At 40.8% G+C, this 20,449-nt stretch overlaps 1 protein-coding gene across 2 annotated transcripts in view; it reads left to right on the forward strand.

Moving 5' to 3' along the window:
• The window catches only part of coq9 (coenzyme Q9 homolog (S. cerevisiae)), a 45,534-nt gene extending 26,202 nt beyond the window's left edge, over window positions 1–19,332 (forward strand). Inside the window, exons 5-9 of one of the 2 annotated variants that reach the window (XM_073069586.1) lie at window positions 9,787–9,871; window positions 10,451–10,555; window positions 11,481–11,636; window positions 18,127–18,180; window positions 19,145–19,332. In XM_073069586.1, coding sequence (XP_072925687.1) covers window positions 9,787–9,871; window positions 10,451–10,555; window positions 11,481–11,636; window positions 18,127–18,180; window positions 19,145–19,180 — 436 coding nt within the window. In that variant the 3' untranslated portion in view covers window positions 19,181–19,332. The remainder of the gene's footprint in view (window positions 1–9,786; window positions 9,872–10,450; window positions 10,556–11,480; window positions 11,637–18,126; window positions 18,181–19,144) is intronic. The other variant, XM_073069587.1, reaches the window with a different exon arrangement.
• The last annotated feature ends 1,117 nt before the right edge of the window (window positions 19,333–20,449 follow it).

The following is a 20,449-nucleotide window of genomic DNA, read 5'->3' on the forward strand; positions in this document are numbered from 1 at the left end:
CAATCTAATTTGGGCTCAAGGTTTCGTAACTATCAGAGCAGCTACCTTGCTGCGATCTACTGAAACAAACTTTTCTTGGCCGATAGATCCTACAAGGGGTGTGGGCATGGGCCTGTCGCTCTCCTTGCTCGGTCGTTCTCTTTGGACTGCGACTGCCCCGTCCCCGGTACGGGGACCTCCAGCCCTTACCTTGTCCTCTCACCCCACCCACGACCAGCTGCACCTGGCCAGGGCGTCTGGCGGCAAGCGGGCAGAGGCTGGAGTTCGGGCCGGGAGGCTGCCTAATGAGACAATGAAGCCCTCAAAGCTGCTTCAGTACCCTGAGTCCAAGCACCCTGTACTTAAAGACGAAGCAGCTGAGTTTTTTTAAGTGGGAAAAAACATGAGCAGCGCGGGACAGCAGCTAAGTGCTGAGAGCTGCAAAAAACTAAATTGCGGAATAGACTGGACATAAGAAACCTGCTTTGAGTATCGCTGTATTCCTATTGTGTTTAACAACACCCCCCACCCCCGTCGGCCGGTCCACAAGAATATTGTCAATATTAAACCGGTCCCTCGGTGCAAAAAACGGTGGGTACCCATGGTGTTTATGCATTATTTCTACTTCTGGGTTGCGGGGTTTTATTTCCGGTCTTTTCTGCCCCCAGTGCGCGTGCGTGTAACTAATTGATTTGGGGTCGATCTCACCTTTCACTAAGGCCAAAGTAGGGGATCTTGGGCTTAAAAAGGTTGGTGATCACTAATCTAGAAGATTATAAAGCTAGCAGGAAGGAGCTTAAGAATGAAATTAGGAGAGCCAGAAGGGGCCATGAGAAGGTCTTGGCAAGCAAGATTAAAGAAAATCCCAGGACGTTCTAGAAGTATGTGAAGAGCAAGAGGATAAGACGTGAGAGAATAGGACCAATCAAGTGTGACAGTGAAAAAATGTGTATGGAACCAGGGGAGATAGCTGAGGTACTTAATGAATACTTTGCTTTAGTATTCACTATGGAAAAGGATCTTGGTGATTGTCCGGTTGACTTACAGTGGATTGAAAACTTGAGCATATGGACATTAAGAAAGAGGATGTGCTGAAGCTTTTGGAAAGCATCAAGTTGGATATGTCTCCGGGACCGGATGAGATGTACCCCAAGCTATTGTGGGAAGCGAGAGAGGAGATTGCTGAGCCTCTGGCAATGATCTTTGCATCATCAATGGGGTTGGGGGAGGTTCCAGAAGATTGGAGGGTTGCAGATGTTGTTCCCTTATTCAAGAAAGGGAGTAGAGATAGCCCAGGAAATTATAGACCAGTGAGTCTTACCTCAGTGGTTGGTAAGTTGATGGAGAAGATCCTGAGAGGCAGGATTTATGAACATTTGGAGAGGCATAATGCGATTAGGAATAGTTAGCATGGCTTTGTCAAAGGCAGGTCATAACTTTCAAGCCTGATTGAATTTTTTGAGGATGTGACTGAACGTATTGATGAAGGTAGAACAGTAGATGTAGTGTATATGGAAGGCATTTGAAAGGTACCCATGCAAGGCTTATTGAGAAAGTAGGGAGGCTGCGATCCAAGGGGACCTTGCTTTGTGGATCCAGAATTGGCTTGCTCATGGAGAGGGCAAAGAGTGGTTGTAGACGAGTCATATTCTCCATGGAGGTCGGTGACCAGTGGTGTGCCTCAGGGATCTGTTCTGGGACCCTTCCTCTTCGTGATTTTTTTTATTAGTTTTTCAAAACATTTTACAAAATTAAAAACCCCAAATCCCAATGGGGAGCATTAATACAGTGCAAGATTAAGCATACAATAACAATATGCTACAAAGGAAGAGAATTTAACAAAAAAGCACCTAAATTAAAGACAAGTGAGCTTAGTGTCCTCCCCAAGCCCCACAACACAAGAAAAAAACAACAACAACTCCAGACCAACCACCACACAGTATAAAAAGTATAAGTCCGGACAATCAAACTCCCAGACTGTGAATACACTTAGTAACAGAGGGTAATAATGCCTACTACCAGAAAAAAAAAGGGAGCTGAAAGCAAGGGACCGAAAAGAGGAAAAAAAAGAAAAAAAAAACCCTAGTCAAGAGGAAGGTTATGAAAGTACTTGATAAAAGGTCCCCAGACCTTATGGAACTTTAGATCCGAATTAAGAACTGAGTAATGAATTTTTTCGAGGTCCAAGCAGGCCATAATGTCGTTAAGCCATTGCACATGAGTGGGCGGGGCAACATCTCTCCATCTAAGGAGGATCAAGCGTCTCGCCAGGAGAGAGGCAAAGGATAGTATTCGGCATTTGGTCGGACCCAGACATAAATCTGTCTCGCCCCAAAAACCGAACAGAGCAATTAAGGGGTTAGGTTCTAGGTGCTGATTCAGAATAACCGATAGTGTAGTGAAGACGTCTTTCCAGAATTTCTCCAAACTAGGACAGAACCAGTACATGTGGATGAGAGAGGCCACGCCCCTCTTGCATTTATCACAGAGCGGACTAATGCCAGGGTAGAATCGAGATAGTTTAGATTTAGACATATGGGCTCTATGAACAATCTTAAGCTGTAAGAGGCAATGGCGAGCACAGAGGGAGGTTGAGTTAACCGATTTGAGAACTGAGTCCCAGCTCTCCTCGGATAAGGAGATATTTAAATCCTGCTCCCAGGCCATTTTAATTTTATCCACAGGGGCCCGTCGTAAGGCTGCTAGTTTATCTCGGATAATTGATATTAAACCTTTACCTAGTGATTAATGGAAAGAAATAGGTCCATAGCATTTTTCGCAGGCATTTCAGGAAAGTTAGGAATTAAAGGAGCAGTAAAGTGTCGGATTTGGAGATATCTGAAAAAGTGAGCGTTAGGCAGGTTGAACTTAACGGAGAGCTGCTGAAAAGAAGCGAAGCGATTATCAATGAAGAGATCTTCAAAATGTCTAATGCCCTTCCTGTACCAAACATGGAATGCTGAATCGTACGTAGTAGGTAAAAAAAGGTGGTTATGTGCAACAGGGCTAGAAACGGAAAACCCCTGGAAACCATAGCATTTCCTGAACTGAGCCCATATACGCAAAGTGTGTCTAACCAGAGGATTAGCTATTGATCTGGGCAGACTGCTAGGGAGTGCAGAGCCAAGAAGTGCAGATATAGATAATTCTTTAGTGGAGCTCAACTCCATTGCCACCCAGTTAGGGCACTCGGGTTGACCATGGAAGAAAGACCAGAAGGCAGCACAATGTATATTAGCTGCCCAGTAATATAAGCGAAAGTTAGGTAAAGCCATGCCACCCTCTTTTTTAGATTTTTGGAGGTGGATTTTATTAATTCTAGAGCACTTATTCTGCCACAGATATGACAAAATAATAGTCTAAGGAATCAAAAAAAGATTTAGGAATGAAAATTGGGATAGATTGAAATAAGTATAAAAATTTGGGGAGAACATACATTTTAACAACATTAATACGACCTACCAAGGACATAGATAGAGGTGACCATTGTACCAGACTCTGTTTTATAGCATATGAAAGATTGACAAAGTTTTCACGAAAGAGATCTTTAAACTTCCTTGTGACTGTAATTCCAAGATAGGTAAATTGATTATGGACTACTTTAAAAGGGAGATCACAAAATATTAGTTCTTGTGCTTCTTTATTAATTGGGAAAAGTTCACTCTTATGTAAGTTGAGTTTATAGCCAGAGATCTGGCTAAACTGGTCAAGAAGTGAAAACATTAGAGGTAAGGATGTAGACGGATTTGAGAGAAAGAGTAATAAGTCATCAGCATAGAGAGAAACTTTATGCTCAACACCCCCTCTCCAAATCCCGGTCAATTCAGGACAATTTCGAAATACTATCGCCAGAGGTTCTATAGCCAAATCAAAGAGAAAGGGACTTAAGGGGCATCCCTGACGGGTGCCACGTTTGAGATTAAATACTTGGGATTTCTGAAAATTAGTTAGAACAGAAGCAGTAGGACACAGGTACAGCAATTGGATCCAAGAGATGAAACTTTGGCCGAGGTCAAATTTTTCTAAGACTGCAAAAAGGTAGATCCACTCTATACGGTCAAATGCTTTCTCCGCATCAGGGGAGATAACACATTCAGGAGTCCCAGTTGGAACTGAGTATAAAATATTAAATAGACGCCGAATGTTAAAAAAAGGGAGACGGTTTTTAATAAAGCCTGTTTGGTCATCAGAGATAATGGAGGGAATAACGGTTTCTAATCTATGAGCCAACACTTTAGCTAAGATCTTTACATCAACATTGAGCAGAGAGATCGGCCTGTACGAGGAACACTCTGTTGGGTCTTTGCCCTTTTTTAAAAGAAGAATAATAGATGCCTCATTGAAAGAGGGTGGCAATTTGCCATAATTAAACGAGTCAGATAATACTGAAAGTAACTGAGGAGAAAGAAGTGAGGAGAATGATTTATAAAATTCCACAGGGAACCCATCAGGTCCAGGAGATTTCCCTGAGGACAGTGCAGAAATTGCAAAAGATATTTCTTCTGGTGATATAGGCGCATTGAGTTTGGCTTTGAGATCAGATGAAAGTGAGGGGATATTCAGATTCTGTAAAAATTGATCCACAGAGATATTGTCATTCAGGGATTCAGAGGAATAAAGCCGAGAATAAAAATTTTTAAATGCGTCATTAATTTCTAAATGATCCGATTTTCTCCTTCCGAATCTTTGTAATATGTTGTTTGACTTTGGAACGCCTCAGCTGATTGGCTAGGAATTTACCAGACTTATCCCCATGAATGTAAAAGCGGCTCTTGCTTTCGAGAAGTTGGCGTTCGACAGGTTGAGTGGACAGAAGGTTAAATTTAGTTTGGAGTTCAACGCGCTTCTTGTATAATTCAGGGTTCTTAGTTTGGGCATATATTTGATCCAAATCTTTAATCTGGTTAATGAGGTCTGCTCGATCTGCATGGGATCTTCTATTGAGATTTGCTGTGTAAGAGATTATTTGACCCCTCAGATATGCTTTCATGGCATCCCAGAAATCTGGGATGGCACTTCAGGTGATGTATTAGTGTTGAAATAAAAGGTTATCTGGTCCTTAATAAATTTTACGAAATCATCATCCGATAGTAAAGTTGAATCGAACCGCCAGTGTTTGTTCCTCTGAGGGAGACCAGGAAAGTTCAGAGAGAGGGTAATTGGGGCATGGTCAGAGATCAGTATACTCTGATAGTCACAAGAGTGGGCAAATGGGATAAGTTGGTTATCGAGTAAGAAATAGTCAATTCTGTTCGTGATTTTTATAAACAACTGGGATGAGGAAGTGGAGGGGTGGATTAGTAAATTTGCTGATGACACAAAGGTTGAGGTGTTGTGGATAGTGTGGAGGGCTGTCAGAGGTTACAGTGGGAGATCGATAGGATGCAAAATGGGCTGTGAAGTTTCAGATGGAGTTCAACCCAGATAAGCGTGAGGTGGTTCATTTTAGTAGGTCAGATATAATGGCAGAATATAATAATGGTAAAACACTTGGCAGTGTGGAGCATCAGAGGGATCTTGTGGTTTGAGTCCATAGGACGCTCAAAGCTGCAGCACAAGTTGACTCTGTGATTAAGAAGGCTTACGGCGCATTGGCTTTCACCAACCATGGGATTGAGTTTAAAAGCTGAGAAGTAATGTTACAGCTCTTTAGGACCCTGGTCAGACCCCACTTGGAGTACTGGGCTGAGTTCTGGTCACCTCATTACAGGAAGGATGTGGAAACTATAGAAAGGGTCCAGAGGAGATTTACAAGGATGTTGCCTGGATTGGGGAGCATGTCTTACGAGACTAGGTGAGTGCACTTGGCCTTTTCTTCTTGGAGCGACGGAGGATGAGAGGTGACCTGATAGAGGTGTATAAGATGATGAGCGGCATTGATCGTCTGGATAGTCAGAGGTGTTTTCCCCGGGCTGAAATGGCTATCACGAGAGGGAACAGTTTTAAGGTGGCATTTTAAGGCATTGTAGGCCGAAGGGCCTGTATTGTGCAATAATTTTTCTATGTTTCCAAAGAAATTTCTCCACATCTTTTTTAAATGGACTCTTTTCTATCCTGAAGCTGTGCCGTCTTATCCTAGACTCCCATAATATAGGAAACATCCTTTCCACATCTACTCTGTCTAGGCCTTTCATATGATAACTCATTCATTCCAGAGTCATTCTTGGGAACTTCCTCTGGACCATCTCCAATACCAGCACATCTTTTCTTAAATAAGGAGCCCAAAACTGTTCACAATACTCAAAGTGAGACCTCAGCAGGGCCTTATAAAGCCTTAGCATCATATCCCTGCTCTTATATTCTAGATCTATTGAAATGAATGCGAACATTGCATTTTCCTTACTCACCACTGATACAATCTGTAAGTTAACCTTTAGGGTGTTCTGCATAAGGACTACCAACTCTCTTTGCATCTCAGATTTGCATTTTCTCCCCGTTTAGAAAATTGTCTGCACATTTCTTTCTTCCAGCAAAGTGCATGACCATGCATTTTCCAACATTGTATTCCATTTGCCACACTCTCTTGCCCATTCTGCTAATTTTCTAAATCTTTCTGCAGCCTTCCTGTTTCCTCAACACTACCTGTCACTCCATCAAACTTCATATCATCTGCAAACTTGACAACAATGCCATCCACTTCATCATCTAATTTGATATTTAACATAAAAAGAAGTGGTCCCAACACCGACCCCTGGGGAACACCACTAGTCACTGGCAGTCAACCAGACAAGGATCCTTTAATTCCCACTCACTGCCTCCTACCAATCAGCCAGTGTTTTAACCATGGTAGTAACTTTGCAGTAATTCCATGGGCTCTTCACTTGGCAAGTAGCCTCAGGTGTGGCACTCTGTCAAAGGCCTTCTGAAAATTCAAGTATACAACATCCACTGCATCCCCTTTACCTATCCAATTTGTAATCTTTTTAAAGAATTGCAACAGGTACATCAGGCAAGATTTTCCCTTAAGAAAACCATCTTGTCCTGTGTCACCAAGGACTCCATAACTTCATTCTTAACAATTGACTCCAGCATCTTCCAGCACTGAGGTCAGGCTAACTAATCTATAATTTCCTTTCTGCTGCCTTCCTCCTTTCTTAAAGAGTGGAGTGACTTTTGCAATTTTCCAGGCCTTTGGAACCATGCCAGAGTCTAATGATTCTTGAAAGATCATTACTAATGCATCCACAATTTCTATTGCTGACTCTTTCCGAACCCTAGGGTTTAGTTCATCTGGTCCAGGTGACTTGCGTACTTTAGGTCCTTCAGCTTTTTGAGTGCTTCTCCCTTGTAATAGCAACTGCACTAACTTCTCTTCCCTCACACCCTTCAACACCTGGCACACTGCTAGTGTCTTCCACAGTGAAGACTGACGCAAAATAATTGTCTATTTCATCTGCCATTCCGTGTTCCCCATTAATACTTCTCCGTCTATATTTTCTAGTAGTCCTATATCCACTCCCATCTCTCTTTTATCTTTTATATATTTGGAAAAAGCTTTTTCTATCCACTTTGATATTGTTTGCTAGCTGGCTTTCATATTTCTTTTCCCTCCTAATAATTCTTGTAGTTGCTTTCTGTGGGCTTTTAGACACTACCCAATCCTCTATCTTCCGGCTAAGTTTTGCTTTGTTGTATACCCTTCCTTTTGCTTTTACATCAGCTTTGACTTCACTGTCAGCTATCATTGTACTATATTGGCATTTGAGTATTCCTTCACTTTTGGAATACACCTATCCTGCACCTTCCCCATTTTTCCAGAACCTCTAGCTATTGCTGCTCTGCTGTCATCCTTGCCAGCATCTCCTTCCAATTTGCTTTAGCAAACTTCTCTCGCACATCACTGTAACTTTCTTCACTCCACTGAAATACTGCTAGGTCAAACTTTACTTTCTCCCTATCAAACTTCTAGTTAAACTCAATCATATTGTGATCACTGTCTCCTAAGGGTTCCTTTACCTCCAGCTCCCTAATTGCCTCCGGTTCATTACATTACACCCAATCCAGTATAGCTGATCCCCTAGTAGGTTGCTCTAAAAAGCCATCTCATAGGTATTCAAAAAATTCACTCTCCGTATCCATTACCGACCTGATTTTCCCACTCTATTTACCATTGTAATCTGTAGTTCACATCCCAGCTACTGTTAGGAGGCCTGTATATAAATGCAATCAGGGTACTTTTACCCTTGCAGTTTCTTAACTCGAGCCACAAGGCTTGATCCTACGTCAAATATTTCTAACGATTTGATGCCATTCTTTACCAGCAGAGCCATGCCAACCCCTCTACCTACCTTCCTGTCCTTCTATACAATGTTTAACCTTGGTCATTCAGCTCCCAACTACAACCATCCTTCAGCCAAGATTCATTGATGGCCACAAAATCATACCTGACAATCTGTAGAGGTGCAACAAGATCATTCACCTTATACTCTGTGCATTGAGATATAACAAGTTTAGTACTGTAGTTGCTGAATAGATCCTGACCCGGATCTGGGTCGTACTTTCCAAATATCCGGACCTGACTTGCACTACCTTACTTTCCCTTTTCTATTTTCTAATTATGATTTATAATTTAAATTTTTATTATATTTAATTTGATTTGTACTTCAGGGAGCGCAAAGCGCAGAATCAAATATCGCTGTGATGATTGTACGCTCTAGTATCAATTGTTTGGTGACAATAAAGTAAAGTATTTGCTACCCTTTTTGATTCTGCATCTCTAATGCACTGATACTTACCCTGCTGTCTGCAATTTTGTTCTATAATCTGTCTGCCCTTCCTGACAGTCTGACTGCATCTATCTTTGCTTTTTTTTACCATCCATCGTATCCTGGCTCCCTTCAATCTGGTTCCCATCCCCCTGCCAAATCAGTTCAAACCATCCCCAACAGCTCTAACAAACCTGCCCGTGAGTTCCCCTAGGGTTCAGGTGCAACCCATCCCTTTTGTACAGATCATACCCCACCCCCCAGAACAGATCCCAATGATCCAAAAACCTGAAGATCTGCCCACTGCACCAGCTTCTCAGCCTCTTACTTATCTGGCAAATCATCCGGTTTCTACTCTCACTAGTGCAAGGCACAGGTAGCAATACAGAAATTACTATCCTGTAGGTATTGCTTTTCAGCTTTCTCTCTAGCTCTCTAAATTCTCTCTTCAGGACTCTTTGCTTTTCCTTCCTAGGCCATTGGTACAAATATGTACCAAGACATCTGGTTGCTCTCCCTCCCACTCCAAAATGCTGTGGACACAATCTGAAATGTCCCTGACCCTGACACACTGATTCCTTTTGTACTCAGTGACCGTTACATGTCTGTTTAAATGTATTCAGTGACTTGAGTTCCAACATTCCCTGCAATATAAAATTTCAAAGACTCACCACCTTCCGGCATCAGTTTGTTTAATTTGTAAGCAGACCCACCTTACTCGGAGATTACGATCCTAGCTCTGGGCTCCTGAGCCTGGGGAAACGCCCTCCCTGGCTATGGCCTGTCGAGCCCCATAGGAATTGTGTATGTTTCAAGTTCTCCTCCCCATCTTCTAAACTCCAGAGATGCATAGAGTCCTACAACATTCAACAGGCCCTTCAGACCAACTTACCCATGCCAACCACAGTGCTTGTCCTATTTGCCCTCTTTTCATCTGTCTCTGTAAATTACCCCTATACACATCTAATTGTCTTTTAAATAACTTTATGAAGTATTACCCAGTCCCTCATTCCTGGTGTATGCAGCAGCGCCAATGAAATGTTGGAAACACATTTCTTTTCCAGACCTATTGCAATGTTATTCGTTTTTTCTTGGGCCACAGGTCGAAGAAGACGGATGTATTCATCATGGATGCTGTGGAGGCCCGTCTACGTATGGTAATCCCTTACATCGACAGCTGGCCACAGGTGAGAGTACATCGGTCACTCCACCTCTACAGTAGGATGAAGGATGGACTCCAAGGGAGAGGGCTGGAACCCTGAGGAGACTGGGCATAAACAAACGATGGGACAAGAACATTACGCCTTGTAAATTTATCTGGTCATTGGGTGCACCAGGGCAGAGATGTGTCTGAGGGAGCAGATCCTCCAACCTCTGATGGCATCAAAGGGAATAGACTCCCTGAATCTCAATCTAAGAGAGTTCAAGGGAACCCTCCACTCATGCAGGGAATGGGAATAGATCCCCCCCCACACCTTCTGCCCAAAGGGAACAGACCCTTCCTGACACTGAGGGGGTCAGGCTCCTTCACCACCCCCCCAACCCCCATCCAGACAATCCAAGGGTGTGGGCCCCTCCGAACCCCACTCAGAGTCTGAGAGGATGGAGTGCAAGTGTAAGGCTGAGGCTGACCTTCCCCTTAATAAGCCCCTGCTCCTTGATGGATGCTGGCAAAGGTGGAGCAAGACCCTGACTCCTCTGTCACACGGTGACATTGCAGTTGGTTGGCCGGCGGACACACCAACAAGCACCCTTTTTTCTGACAGGCAATGAGTCTTCTGCTGATGCCAGAGAATGTGGCTGACAGTCTGAGGATACTGACGGAGATGGTGGATGAGATCTGGTTCTACGCGGGAGATAAGTCAACTGATGTGAGTAATGGAGGGGGTGTCTGTTGTGGATGCAGAAGAGCTCAGCTGGGAGCGGGTTCTGGTTAGAAGACACTGGGGAGGAGGGAGAGAGTGGCCGCTAAGGAGGGCAGTGGGAAAGGTGTCAGGTTGGTGGAACTGCTGCCTCACCACTCAGCAGACTTAGGCTCTTTCTCTGTCACTGTCTGATGCTCTTTCTGTGACCATGTGGGTCTTCCCATCTCTGAGTGCTATGGTTCCTTCCCCTATCCCAAGGACATGTGGTACAGGTGATTGGGCTAATTGACTGCTGCCTGGTGTATGTTTGGGGAGAGGGAGACTCGGGGCAGAGTTGCTGGGCAAGTGAGAGGAAGGGCACTGGGGCTGAGTGAATAGCCAACAGCATGCAGCTGGGGAAGGAAGTGAGCAGATGGAGTTAGGAGGGGGGTGGTTTGGTGGAGAGTGAGTGTGTGGACCAGGACAACTTTGAAGGAGGCAGTGGTTCCTGATCTGGGTGGGGCAGGAGATCAGCCAAGGTGTGGGGTTCCTCTTGGCTGAGTGCCTTGGTGAGGTGAATGGTGCTTGGGCATTCGGGAGCTGCAGTTCACAGACCTTCCCTGAGTTGGCAAGAGGATATCCTAACTGTCATACAGCTACAGAATGACAGGTTATCCCTCTGCTTGTCATACAGTGACACTATCATCTCTGCCTGTCCTGTGTCATGCAGTGATGCTGCCTCTCTGCATCTGGGGCTGTGACAGTGACACCAGTGGTCTGTACAGGGTCTGTGACTGACTGGGTGAACTCTGGAGTCATTCACCATGGTCAGTTAACTCCTCTCCCCACCACACTTGTGGCTCCTAGCAGCAGGAGAACAGTCACCAAAGTGAGTCTGATGCTCGTATCATCCACTGACAGTAACAATTTCTCTTTCTCGGCCTGTGAACAGTCCAACTGGTACACAAAGAGAGCAGTCCTGGCTGGAATCTACAACACCACGGAGCTGGTACTAGTGCAGGACTCGTCCCCTGACTATGAGAACACGTGGACCTTCCTGCAGCACCGTGTCAATGACGTGGTCAGCATAGCTCAATCCGCCAAGCAGGTGAGTCCTACCAATGGGGAGGGAGCTGTTGCAGGTGCAACTGAGCTGTAACATACTTCACACTCAGCCTGCACAGGATAACTGCACCCACTGCCCAATCACTTACACAGGTATACTCACAAACACGCTCTCCCACTCTGAATCCGAGCAGTGTCATTAGTGTTATGACATAGAAACAGACTGGTCGATAGCAGCAGGAGACGCTCATGGAGTGAGCATTGTTTCAGATTGGCTCCATAACCTTTACTTTTTTTAACCTATGATCACCCTTATCTAACTTACTTTTACCTACACCAAAAGATTCTTGCTACTTTCTTGGACTTATCTTTAAGAGTTTATTGTGAATTTTGAAGAAATGAATACAGAAATGGCTCTTAGATCTAAAGGGTGAGAACCTGGGAAAGATCCTAACGGGAACGGGAAGAAGAAAAAGACCGATCCTAAGCGCACTGAATCGACTTATGAAATATTATTGGAGGTTTTAAATGAAAAATTTGAAGAACAACGACAAATTTTCAAACAGGATATAAAGGCTTTTCAAGATTATATGGATAAGACGGATTCAGTAGTTAACCAGCAGCAAGTTCTAATCGCAACTTTGCAAGAGGACGCTCGGAAGCGAGACTTGATAATTGAAAAACTGGAGCAGAAATTACTTTCGACGATTAAACAGGTGGAAACACTTAAAACCAAGAGTGTCGACTTTGAGAATCGGTCCAGAAGACAGAACTTACGCATACTTGGTCTCCCGGAAGGTATTGAACAAGGGGACCCCTCGAAGTACTTTGCTCAACTTTTAAAGGATGCTTTCCCTTCTGTATTCCCACACAGTCCTCCGTTACTTGATTGCGCTCACAGAATTATGCGTCGATCACCAAGTGCTTCAGCTAAACCACCGGTTGTAATTGTCCGATTTCATTATGTGCATGTTAAAGAGCAACTTATTCGTGTGGCTCGGCGTGTAGGGATGGTCAAATTTCAAGAATTCAATTTTCGATTAGTGGAAGATTTTAGTCCAGAAGTAATGAAGGCAAGGCTTCTTTTTAAACCTCTGATGTCCGAATGTTATGAGAAAAATCTAAAACCTGCGCTCTTATACCCTGTGAAGCTCAGAATCTCGTCTCCCAATGCATCACGGCGTGTTTTCTTTTCTACATCTGAAGCGAGAAGCTTTCTGAATGAGAACTTCCCTACTGCTACGGATTCTCATCTCTAATAAATGAGTGATTTTGATCGTTGCAAGATGGTTTTTGTTTCCGAAACCAGATTTTGTTTCTGGCTATTGGTATAGGTTTACTCTATATTTTATACTCTAGTTAAAGTTTTTTTTTGATGTGCTAATCTTTTTATTTTACTTACTTCAATCACTGTACTTTAGCTTTGGTCATTTTCATTAATCCTTCGAAGGTGAATTTTTTTTTACTAAGATGGCGGTTTCTTCTCTAAAATATTTTTGGCTTTTTTTTTGATTTCGCCATTTTTTTTTTCTCTCGTCTTCTTCCTATAATGCATTTCTTATCACAGTTTAAATTTTTTTTGGTTTGTTTGGGTTTTAACCCGATTTATAAGTTACTAGTGATTATATTCTTTTTGGTTTTTTTACTACCAATTATATTAAGAAGCTTGGTTTTAGTATAGTGATTATTATTTCTTTAGAGTTTGGGTGGATCTTTTTTATCCTTTATATACGGAGTTGCCTTCTGATATGGGGGTAGACTTAGTTTCATCTCTCCTTTTTCCCAGCCTTTTCCTGGCTGGGGAGGTCTTTTCTCCTCTTGGGTGGTGGGTGGAGGGTGTTTTTCTAAATCTTATGTTCTTTACATCAGTTTTTTTTAGTTTCTTCGTTTGGGCTGATATTAAACTACTAAAATGTCCGCGATGTCATCACTTCCTTATTTTTGTTCCTCTTCCGGGTGCATGAGTTCATAATTTGGTTAACCCTTTATATACCAAAGGGTTGATTTCAGAAATATGGCTCAGACCATTAATTTTGTCTCTTGGAATACTAATGGCTTAAACCATCTGATTAAACGGAAAAAGATTTTCAAAGTATTCCAAAGACTTAATGCACATATTATTTTTGTACAAGAAACTCATGTGAAGAAAGAGGATAATTATTGATTTTTTAGGTTTTGGAGGGGTCAACAGTACCATTCAAATTCGAATGCTAAAGTAAAGGGAGTTTCAATTTTTATTGACTCCTCTATTGCATTTGTCCAGCACGATATCTTTTCGGATCCGAATGGTAGATTTTTGTTAATTACTGGCTTACTTTTTAACAAAAAGGTTGCTATGGTTAATGTTTATGCTCCAAATGTGGATTATCCCAATTTTTTTAAGTCCTTATTTACTTCTCTACCTAATCTAAATGAATATAAGTTAATAATGGGTGGTGACTTTAATTGTTGTTTAAATCCTTTGTTGGACAAATCTATAACTACTCAGACTTTACCTAATAAGTTGGCCACTTATATTAACTCTTTTTTGACTGATAATAGAATTTTTGATATTTGGAGATTTCGGCATTCTAAGGACAAAGAGTTTTCATTTTTCTCACATGTTTATCATTCCTACTCGAGAATTGATTATTTTTTTATTGATTCTTGTTTTATTCCATCGGTAATTGGTTGTAATTATGATATAATAGCCATCTCTGACCATGCTCCATTAAAACTTTCTATTAAATTTACGGATACAGCTTCTAGTGCTAGACAATGGCGATTTGATTCTACCTTACTGCAAGATCCGGATTTTATTAAATTTATGAAGGAACAGATCGATTTCTTCTTTTCAACTAATTCCACGGATGATATTTCTTGTTGAACACTTTGGGACACTTTTAAAGCATATATTCGTGGACAGATTATCTCCTACTCCGTTGGTCTGAGAAAACGCATTAAGAAGGAAACTCTTTTATTGGTTGATAAAATTAAAGAGATTGACAAGAAATATTCAACTACTCCTAGTAAGGAGCTTTACAAACAAAGGGTTGATCTTCAAATGGAACATAGTTTATTACTTACATCTTCGATTGAAAATCAATTAATGAAAACCAGATCTGATTTTTATATACATAGTGATAAATCGGGTAATCTGTTAGCTAGTCAATTGAAGAATGCTTTGGTTAAACATCAAATTACTAAGATTCGTCAGCAGAATGGGGATCTGACAGTTAACCATGATGAGATAAACAAATCATTTCAAGATTTTTATACCTCCCTGTATCATTCTGAATTCCGTCATGATTATAATACCGTGTGTGATTTTCTTGGGAAATTGAATTTTCCAAAATTATCATCAGATGATCTTTCAATATTAGAAACTCCTATTATGGATGCAGAAATTAAAGGGGTTATTTCCTCTATGAATTCTGGGAAAGCACCAGGTCCAGATGGGTATACAGTAGAATTTTTAAAATGTTTTTCTGCTACTCTTTCTCCTTGGTTATGCAGGGTTTTTGAAGAAGCAATTAGATTGGGTAATCTGCCACAATCTTTTTATAGAGCTTCCATTTCTTTAATATTGAAGAAAGATAAAGACCCTACTGACTGTGCATCCTATAGACCAATATCTTTATTGAATGTAGATTCCAAGATCTTTTCCAAGTTACTGGCATCCAGGCTGGAGAAGGTATTACCCCAAATTATTTCAGAAGATCAAACTGGTTTTATTAAAAATCGCTATTCTTTTTTCAATGTTAGGAGATTATTGAATATTGTTTATACTCCTTCACATAGCACTTCAGAATGTGTCATTTCACTAGATGCGGAGAAAGCATTTGATAGAGTTGAATGGCCATACTTATTTACTGTGCTTGAGAAGTTTAATTTTAGTCCGACATTCATTTCCTGGATTAAACTGATATATCATACTCCAGTAGCCTCGGTGCTTACTAACAATCAAAGATCTCCTTTTTTTCATTTATTTCTGGGTACTAGACAAGGCTGTCCTCTTAGTCCATTATTATTTGATATTGCTTTAGAACCCTTGGCAATTGCTATCAGAGAATCACCGAACATTTTTGGCATTAATCGTGGGACGGATATACATAAGCTATCACTATATGCAGATGATTTATTATTATTTATTTCTGATCCTGAGAAATCCATTCCTGCAGTTATATCATTGTTGACTCAATTTAGGAATTTTTCCGGGTATAAATTAAATCTTAATAAGAGTGAATTGTTTCCTTTAAATAGACAGGTTCCAATTTATGGAAATTTACCTTTTAAATTAGTTAATGACTTTTTTATTTACTTAGGGATTAAAATCACAAAAAACTATAAGGACTTATTTAAGGTTAATTTTTTACCCCTAATCGATCAGATTAAATGTTTGTTTACTAAATGGTCACCAGTATCTTTATCTCTGATAGGTCGGATTAATGCTATTAAGATGGTTATTTTACCCAAGTTTTTATATATATTTCAAGCGGTACCAATTTTTATTCCGAAATCTTTTTTTGCTAATGTTGATTCAAAAATTTCCTCATATATATGGCAGAATAAAAATCCTAGATTAGGTAAAAAATATTTACAGAAGGCAAGGAAGGAAGGTGGATTGGCATTGCCTAATTTTAGATTTTATTATTGGGCAGTTAATATCCGATATTTGATATGTTGGTTAAAGGATTGGGATTTATCTTTTAGACCTCATTGGGTGAACCTGGAAATTAAATCTGTACAAGGATTTTCATTGGGTTCTATTTTAGGGTCTTCTCTTCCCTTTGCTCTTTCTAAATTGCCGAAACGAATTGACAATCCGATAGTTAAACATACTTTACATATATGGTTTCAATTTCGGAAATTTTTTGGATTGACTCAGTTTGTTTTAAATATTCCTATTGTATCCAATTGCTTTTTTTATCCTTTTATTATAGACCAAGCTTATTCAGCTTGGAAGACTAAAGGATTACTACGATTTTCTGATTTATTTTTGGATAATTGTTTTATGTCTTTTGAACAATTATCTAATAAATATAATTTGCCTAGATTTCATTTTTTTAGATATTTACAGATTAGGAATTTCTTAAATACTGTACTTCCTCCTTTTCCAAATTTTGTGTCTTCAGGTATTTTGGAGAATTTGTTTGAACTTAATCCTTCTCAGAAAGGGCTAATATCAAAACTTTACAATATAATTATGAAGATATGTTCAGAGCCCTTCTATAAGATTAAAAATGATTGGGAAAGAGAACTTAACCTTACTATCCCTATTGAGAATTGGGATAAAATTCTTCAATTATTTAATACATCATCTATATGTGCTAAACATTCATTAATACAGTTTAAGGTTGTGCATAGGGCTCATATGTCCAAGGATAAATTGGCTAATTTTTATTCCTATATAAATCCTATTTGTGACAGATGTCATTCTGAGATAGCATCTTTAACTCATATGTTCTGGTCGTGTCCGCTTTTGAAAAAATATTGGAAAGACATTTTTGATATTATTTCTACGGTATTGAACATTGATTTACAACCTCATCCTATTACTGCAATTTTTGGTTTACCAATGATGGACTCACTCCATTTATCCTCTTCTGCTTGTCGAATGATTGCATTTCTTACATTAATGGCTAGAAGATCTATTTTGTTGAATTGGAAAGAAATTAATCCTCCTACTGTATTTCATTGGTTTTCTCAAACTATGTTATGTCTAAATTTAGAAAAAATTAGAAGTGTTGTATTTGATACTTCTATTAAATTTGAAAAGATATGGAGACCATTTATTCAATATTTTCACATGATGTAATATGACCCTGTTCCAAGCCTATTTGTTTTTCCAGTTTCGATTTTATATATGTTGAGAGGATCAGAGTTGATGACACTGATGATTTTGTATTTTTGTGAGATATTATAAACAGCCCTTTTTTTTCCATTTTTTCTTTTTCTCTTCTTTCTTTTTTCATTTTTTTCCTTATTAGTTATTAGATTAGTTTTTTTGCATTAATTTTTTTCTTTTTCTTTTTTCTGTTTTTTTTAATATATATTATGATATTCCTAGGTTTGCCTTGTTTATTTGTTACTTGTATCGTCCATGATTTGGGAATACTCATTTATACTGTAACTATTGCTGTATTCTTTCATGTTCAGTTGTAATGTGTATGTTTGTAATCCCATTATCTATATCAATTTTATTTTGTTGATATTAATAATAATAATAAAAAGATTGAAAAAGAAACAGACTGGTCACTGAGTACATGCTTACATCCATCTACATCAATCCGACACTTCCTCCTCACTTTCCTGTAAACACCAACCCCTCCCACCCTGATTCTTGCATTCCCCACGTGCAGCAGAGGCAACCAATTAATTGACTGACCTGCACGACTTGGAAAGTGAGAGGAATTCTGAGCACCCAGGGGAATCCCACACAGAGGGAGAATGTGCAAAGTGCATACAGACAGCACCAGGGTTGTTAGAGTTGTGAGACAGCAGTTCTACCACTGTGCTGCCCTCAGACTAACCATGGTTGTATTTCTTTGTAGGCCCAGTTGACAGGGAAGGCTGTTTTGCAAGGACTGATGGGAGCTGCGGTTACTGTAAGTATCACACCCAGAATCCAGGCTGTGTAACAACCCATTTCAGTTGTTGCTGAGTCCCAAAGGCCCATCCCTGGCTGGTGACTGACTCCAGCTGGTAGAGAAAACAAGCTTGATCTTGTCCCCTTTCTTTCCCCATTCTTCACATTGATTTGGACCATTGTCTGTGCTCCTGATAAAATATAGAACACTTCATCATAGGAGTAGGCTCTTCGGCCCACTATGTTGTGTCAAACTAATTAAGTTAGTGGTCAAATGCCCAACTAAAGTAATCTGTTGTTGTTAGCCCTTCACCCCTACTGGAGCATAGGCTGCTGACAGCAGTTGCTAGAGTCCTGCCTTGGGCCAGTGTTTCCAGTTGCCCCCATGTATAGCCCATTTTCTTGGTGTCTTCTAGACAAAGATCCTTCCTTCCCCCAGGGATGAAGTCTTTGGAATTTCTGTAACACTGGGTTTTTATGGGATGGAGTTGCTAGCCCCAAGCCAAATCTTCTTCCTTTCACAGCAGGGATTGGGATCGTCTATGACAAAATTAAACTATTCTCTGCTACCTGCATAATGTCCATATCCTTCCATTTCATGTACATTCATGTGTATATCTAATAGCCTCTTGAATGCCTCTGTCATATTTGCCTCCAACACCATCCCATGGAGTGCATTACACGTACCCACTACTCTTCGTTGGGGAAAATCTTGCCCTATGCGTCTCCTTTGAACTTGGCTCCTCTCATCTTAAATCTATTCCCTTTGGGCATGATCTCAGCAATAAGGGTGTGTGATGGAATGGGCAGTACTGAGATCCATTTTGCAGTTTGGGAGTATCTTAGCATGATAATTTGTGACCGAGAGGATATTTTATGCAAAGTATGGATCGGGAACAGTCATCAACTGTCCTTCGCTCCCTTCCCTTGCATGGCTGTACTGTTCCTGCTGTAATGTTTTTTCTCTTGTTCTCGTGACACAGGTGAAGAACCTAACTGGGATTGCCCAGAGTCGGTGAGCTCTGCCTGTGGATATCGAGACAGGCAGAATCTGGGAGTGTGTGTATGTGTGTGTGAGGGCTTGAGGGCTGTGTCACCTCCATTCTACTGTTCATAGCATCCAAATATAAATAATGTAGTGAAAATAAAAAATAAAATAATCAATAGCAAATTACTGTGTGAACTGATCATTTTAGGTGGTCTATTGTGGTGTGAGCTGGAGTCCAAGTTGTGGCCAGTGATTAAACTTTCCTATAGCAAAAATGCATGGGTAATGGGTTTTTTTTGGAGTGTAACTTTGATTACACTGGACAGCAATTTTTTCCAAAGCGCTGCTTCAGAATTTTTTTCTGACATGATAGACCACTTGAAGCTGAACACAAATAAATTCAGACCACTTGAATCACGTAGAAATTTAGAGAAACAAGAAATTAACTTTTATTAAATATAATGCATTTGATTGCATAATGGTGCTGATGCTTGTCAATAGTTCAACTATTTGTTTGTACTCAAGCAAGAAGCCTCAGACACTGTGTCCAACAATAGTTAGCCAACATTGATGGAATCCAGTTGCGCTGATATATTTCTCCATGACTGCAATGTCCCAGTGAAACCTTTCACCATGCTTGTCACTGACAGTGCCAAGATTTGCAGGGACCAAGTCTAAATAGGAATGCAGAAAATGAATCTTTAGTGACATGTTCCACTTCATGGTTTTGTATGCTTGAAGCATGTTGTCAACCAGCTGCATGTAGTTTGGAGCTCCAGTTGCCAAGAAAACGAGTCCTACAATTAAGGGAGGTACAGTTCCCATACCAGGCAGTGATGCAGCCAGTCAGGATGCTCTCAATTGTGCCCCTGTAGAAAGTTCTTAGGAGTCGTGACAGAGGTATACAAGATATTAAGAGGAATAGATAGAGTGGACAGCCAGCACCTCTTCCCCAGGGCACCACTGCTCAATACAACAAGAGGACACACACAAAATGCTGGTGGAACACAACAGGCCAGGCAGCATCTATAGGGAGAAGCGCTGTCGACGTTTCGGGCTGAGACCCTTCGTCAGGACTAACCAAAAGGAAAGATAGTAAGAGATTTGAAAGTAGTGGGGGGAGGGGGAAATACGAAATAATAGGAGAAGACCGGAGGGGGTGGGATGAAGCTAAGAGCTGGAAAGGTGATTGGTGAAAGTGATACAGAGCTGGAGAAGGGAAAGGATCATGGGACGGGAGGCCTCAGGAGAAAGAAAGGAGTGGGGGAGAGCACCAGAGGGAGATGGAGAACAGGCAAAC

This window comes from Hemitrygon akajei, chromosome 17, assembly GCF_048418815.1.
Source record: "Hemitrygon akajei chromosome 17, sHemAka1.3, whole genome shotgun sequence".
In the NCBI taxonomy this organism is placed as follows: Eukaryota; Metazoa; Chordata; class Chondrichthyes; order Myliobatiformes; family Dasyatidae; genus Hemitrygon; species Hemitrygon akajei.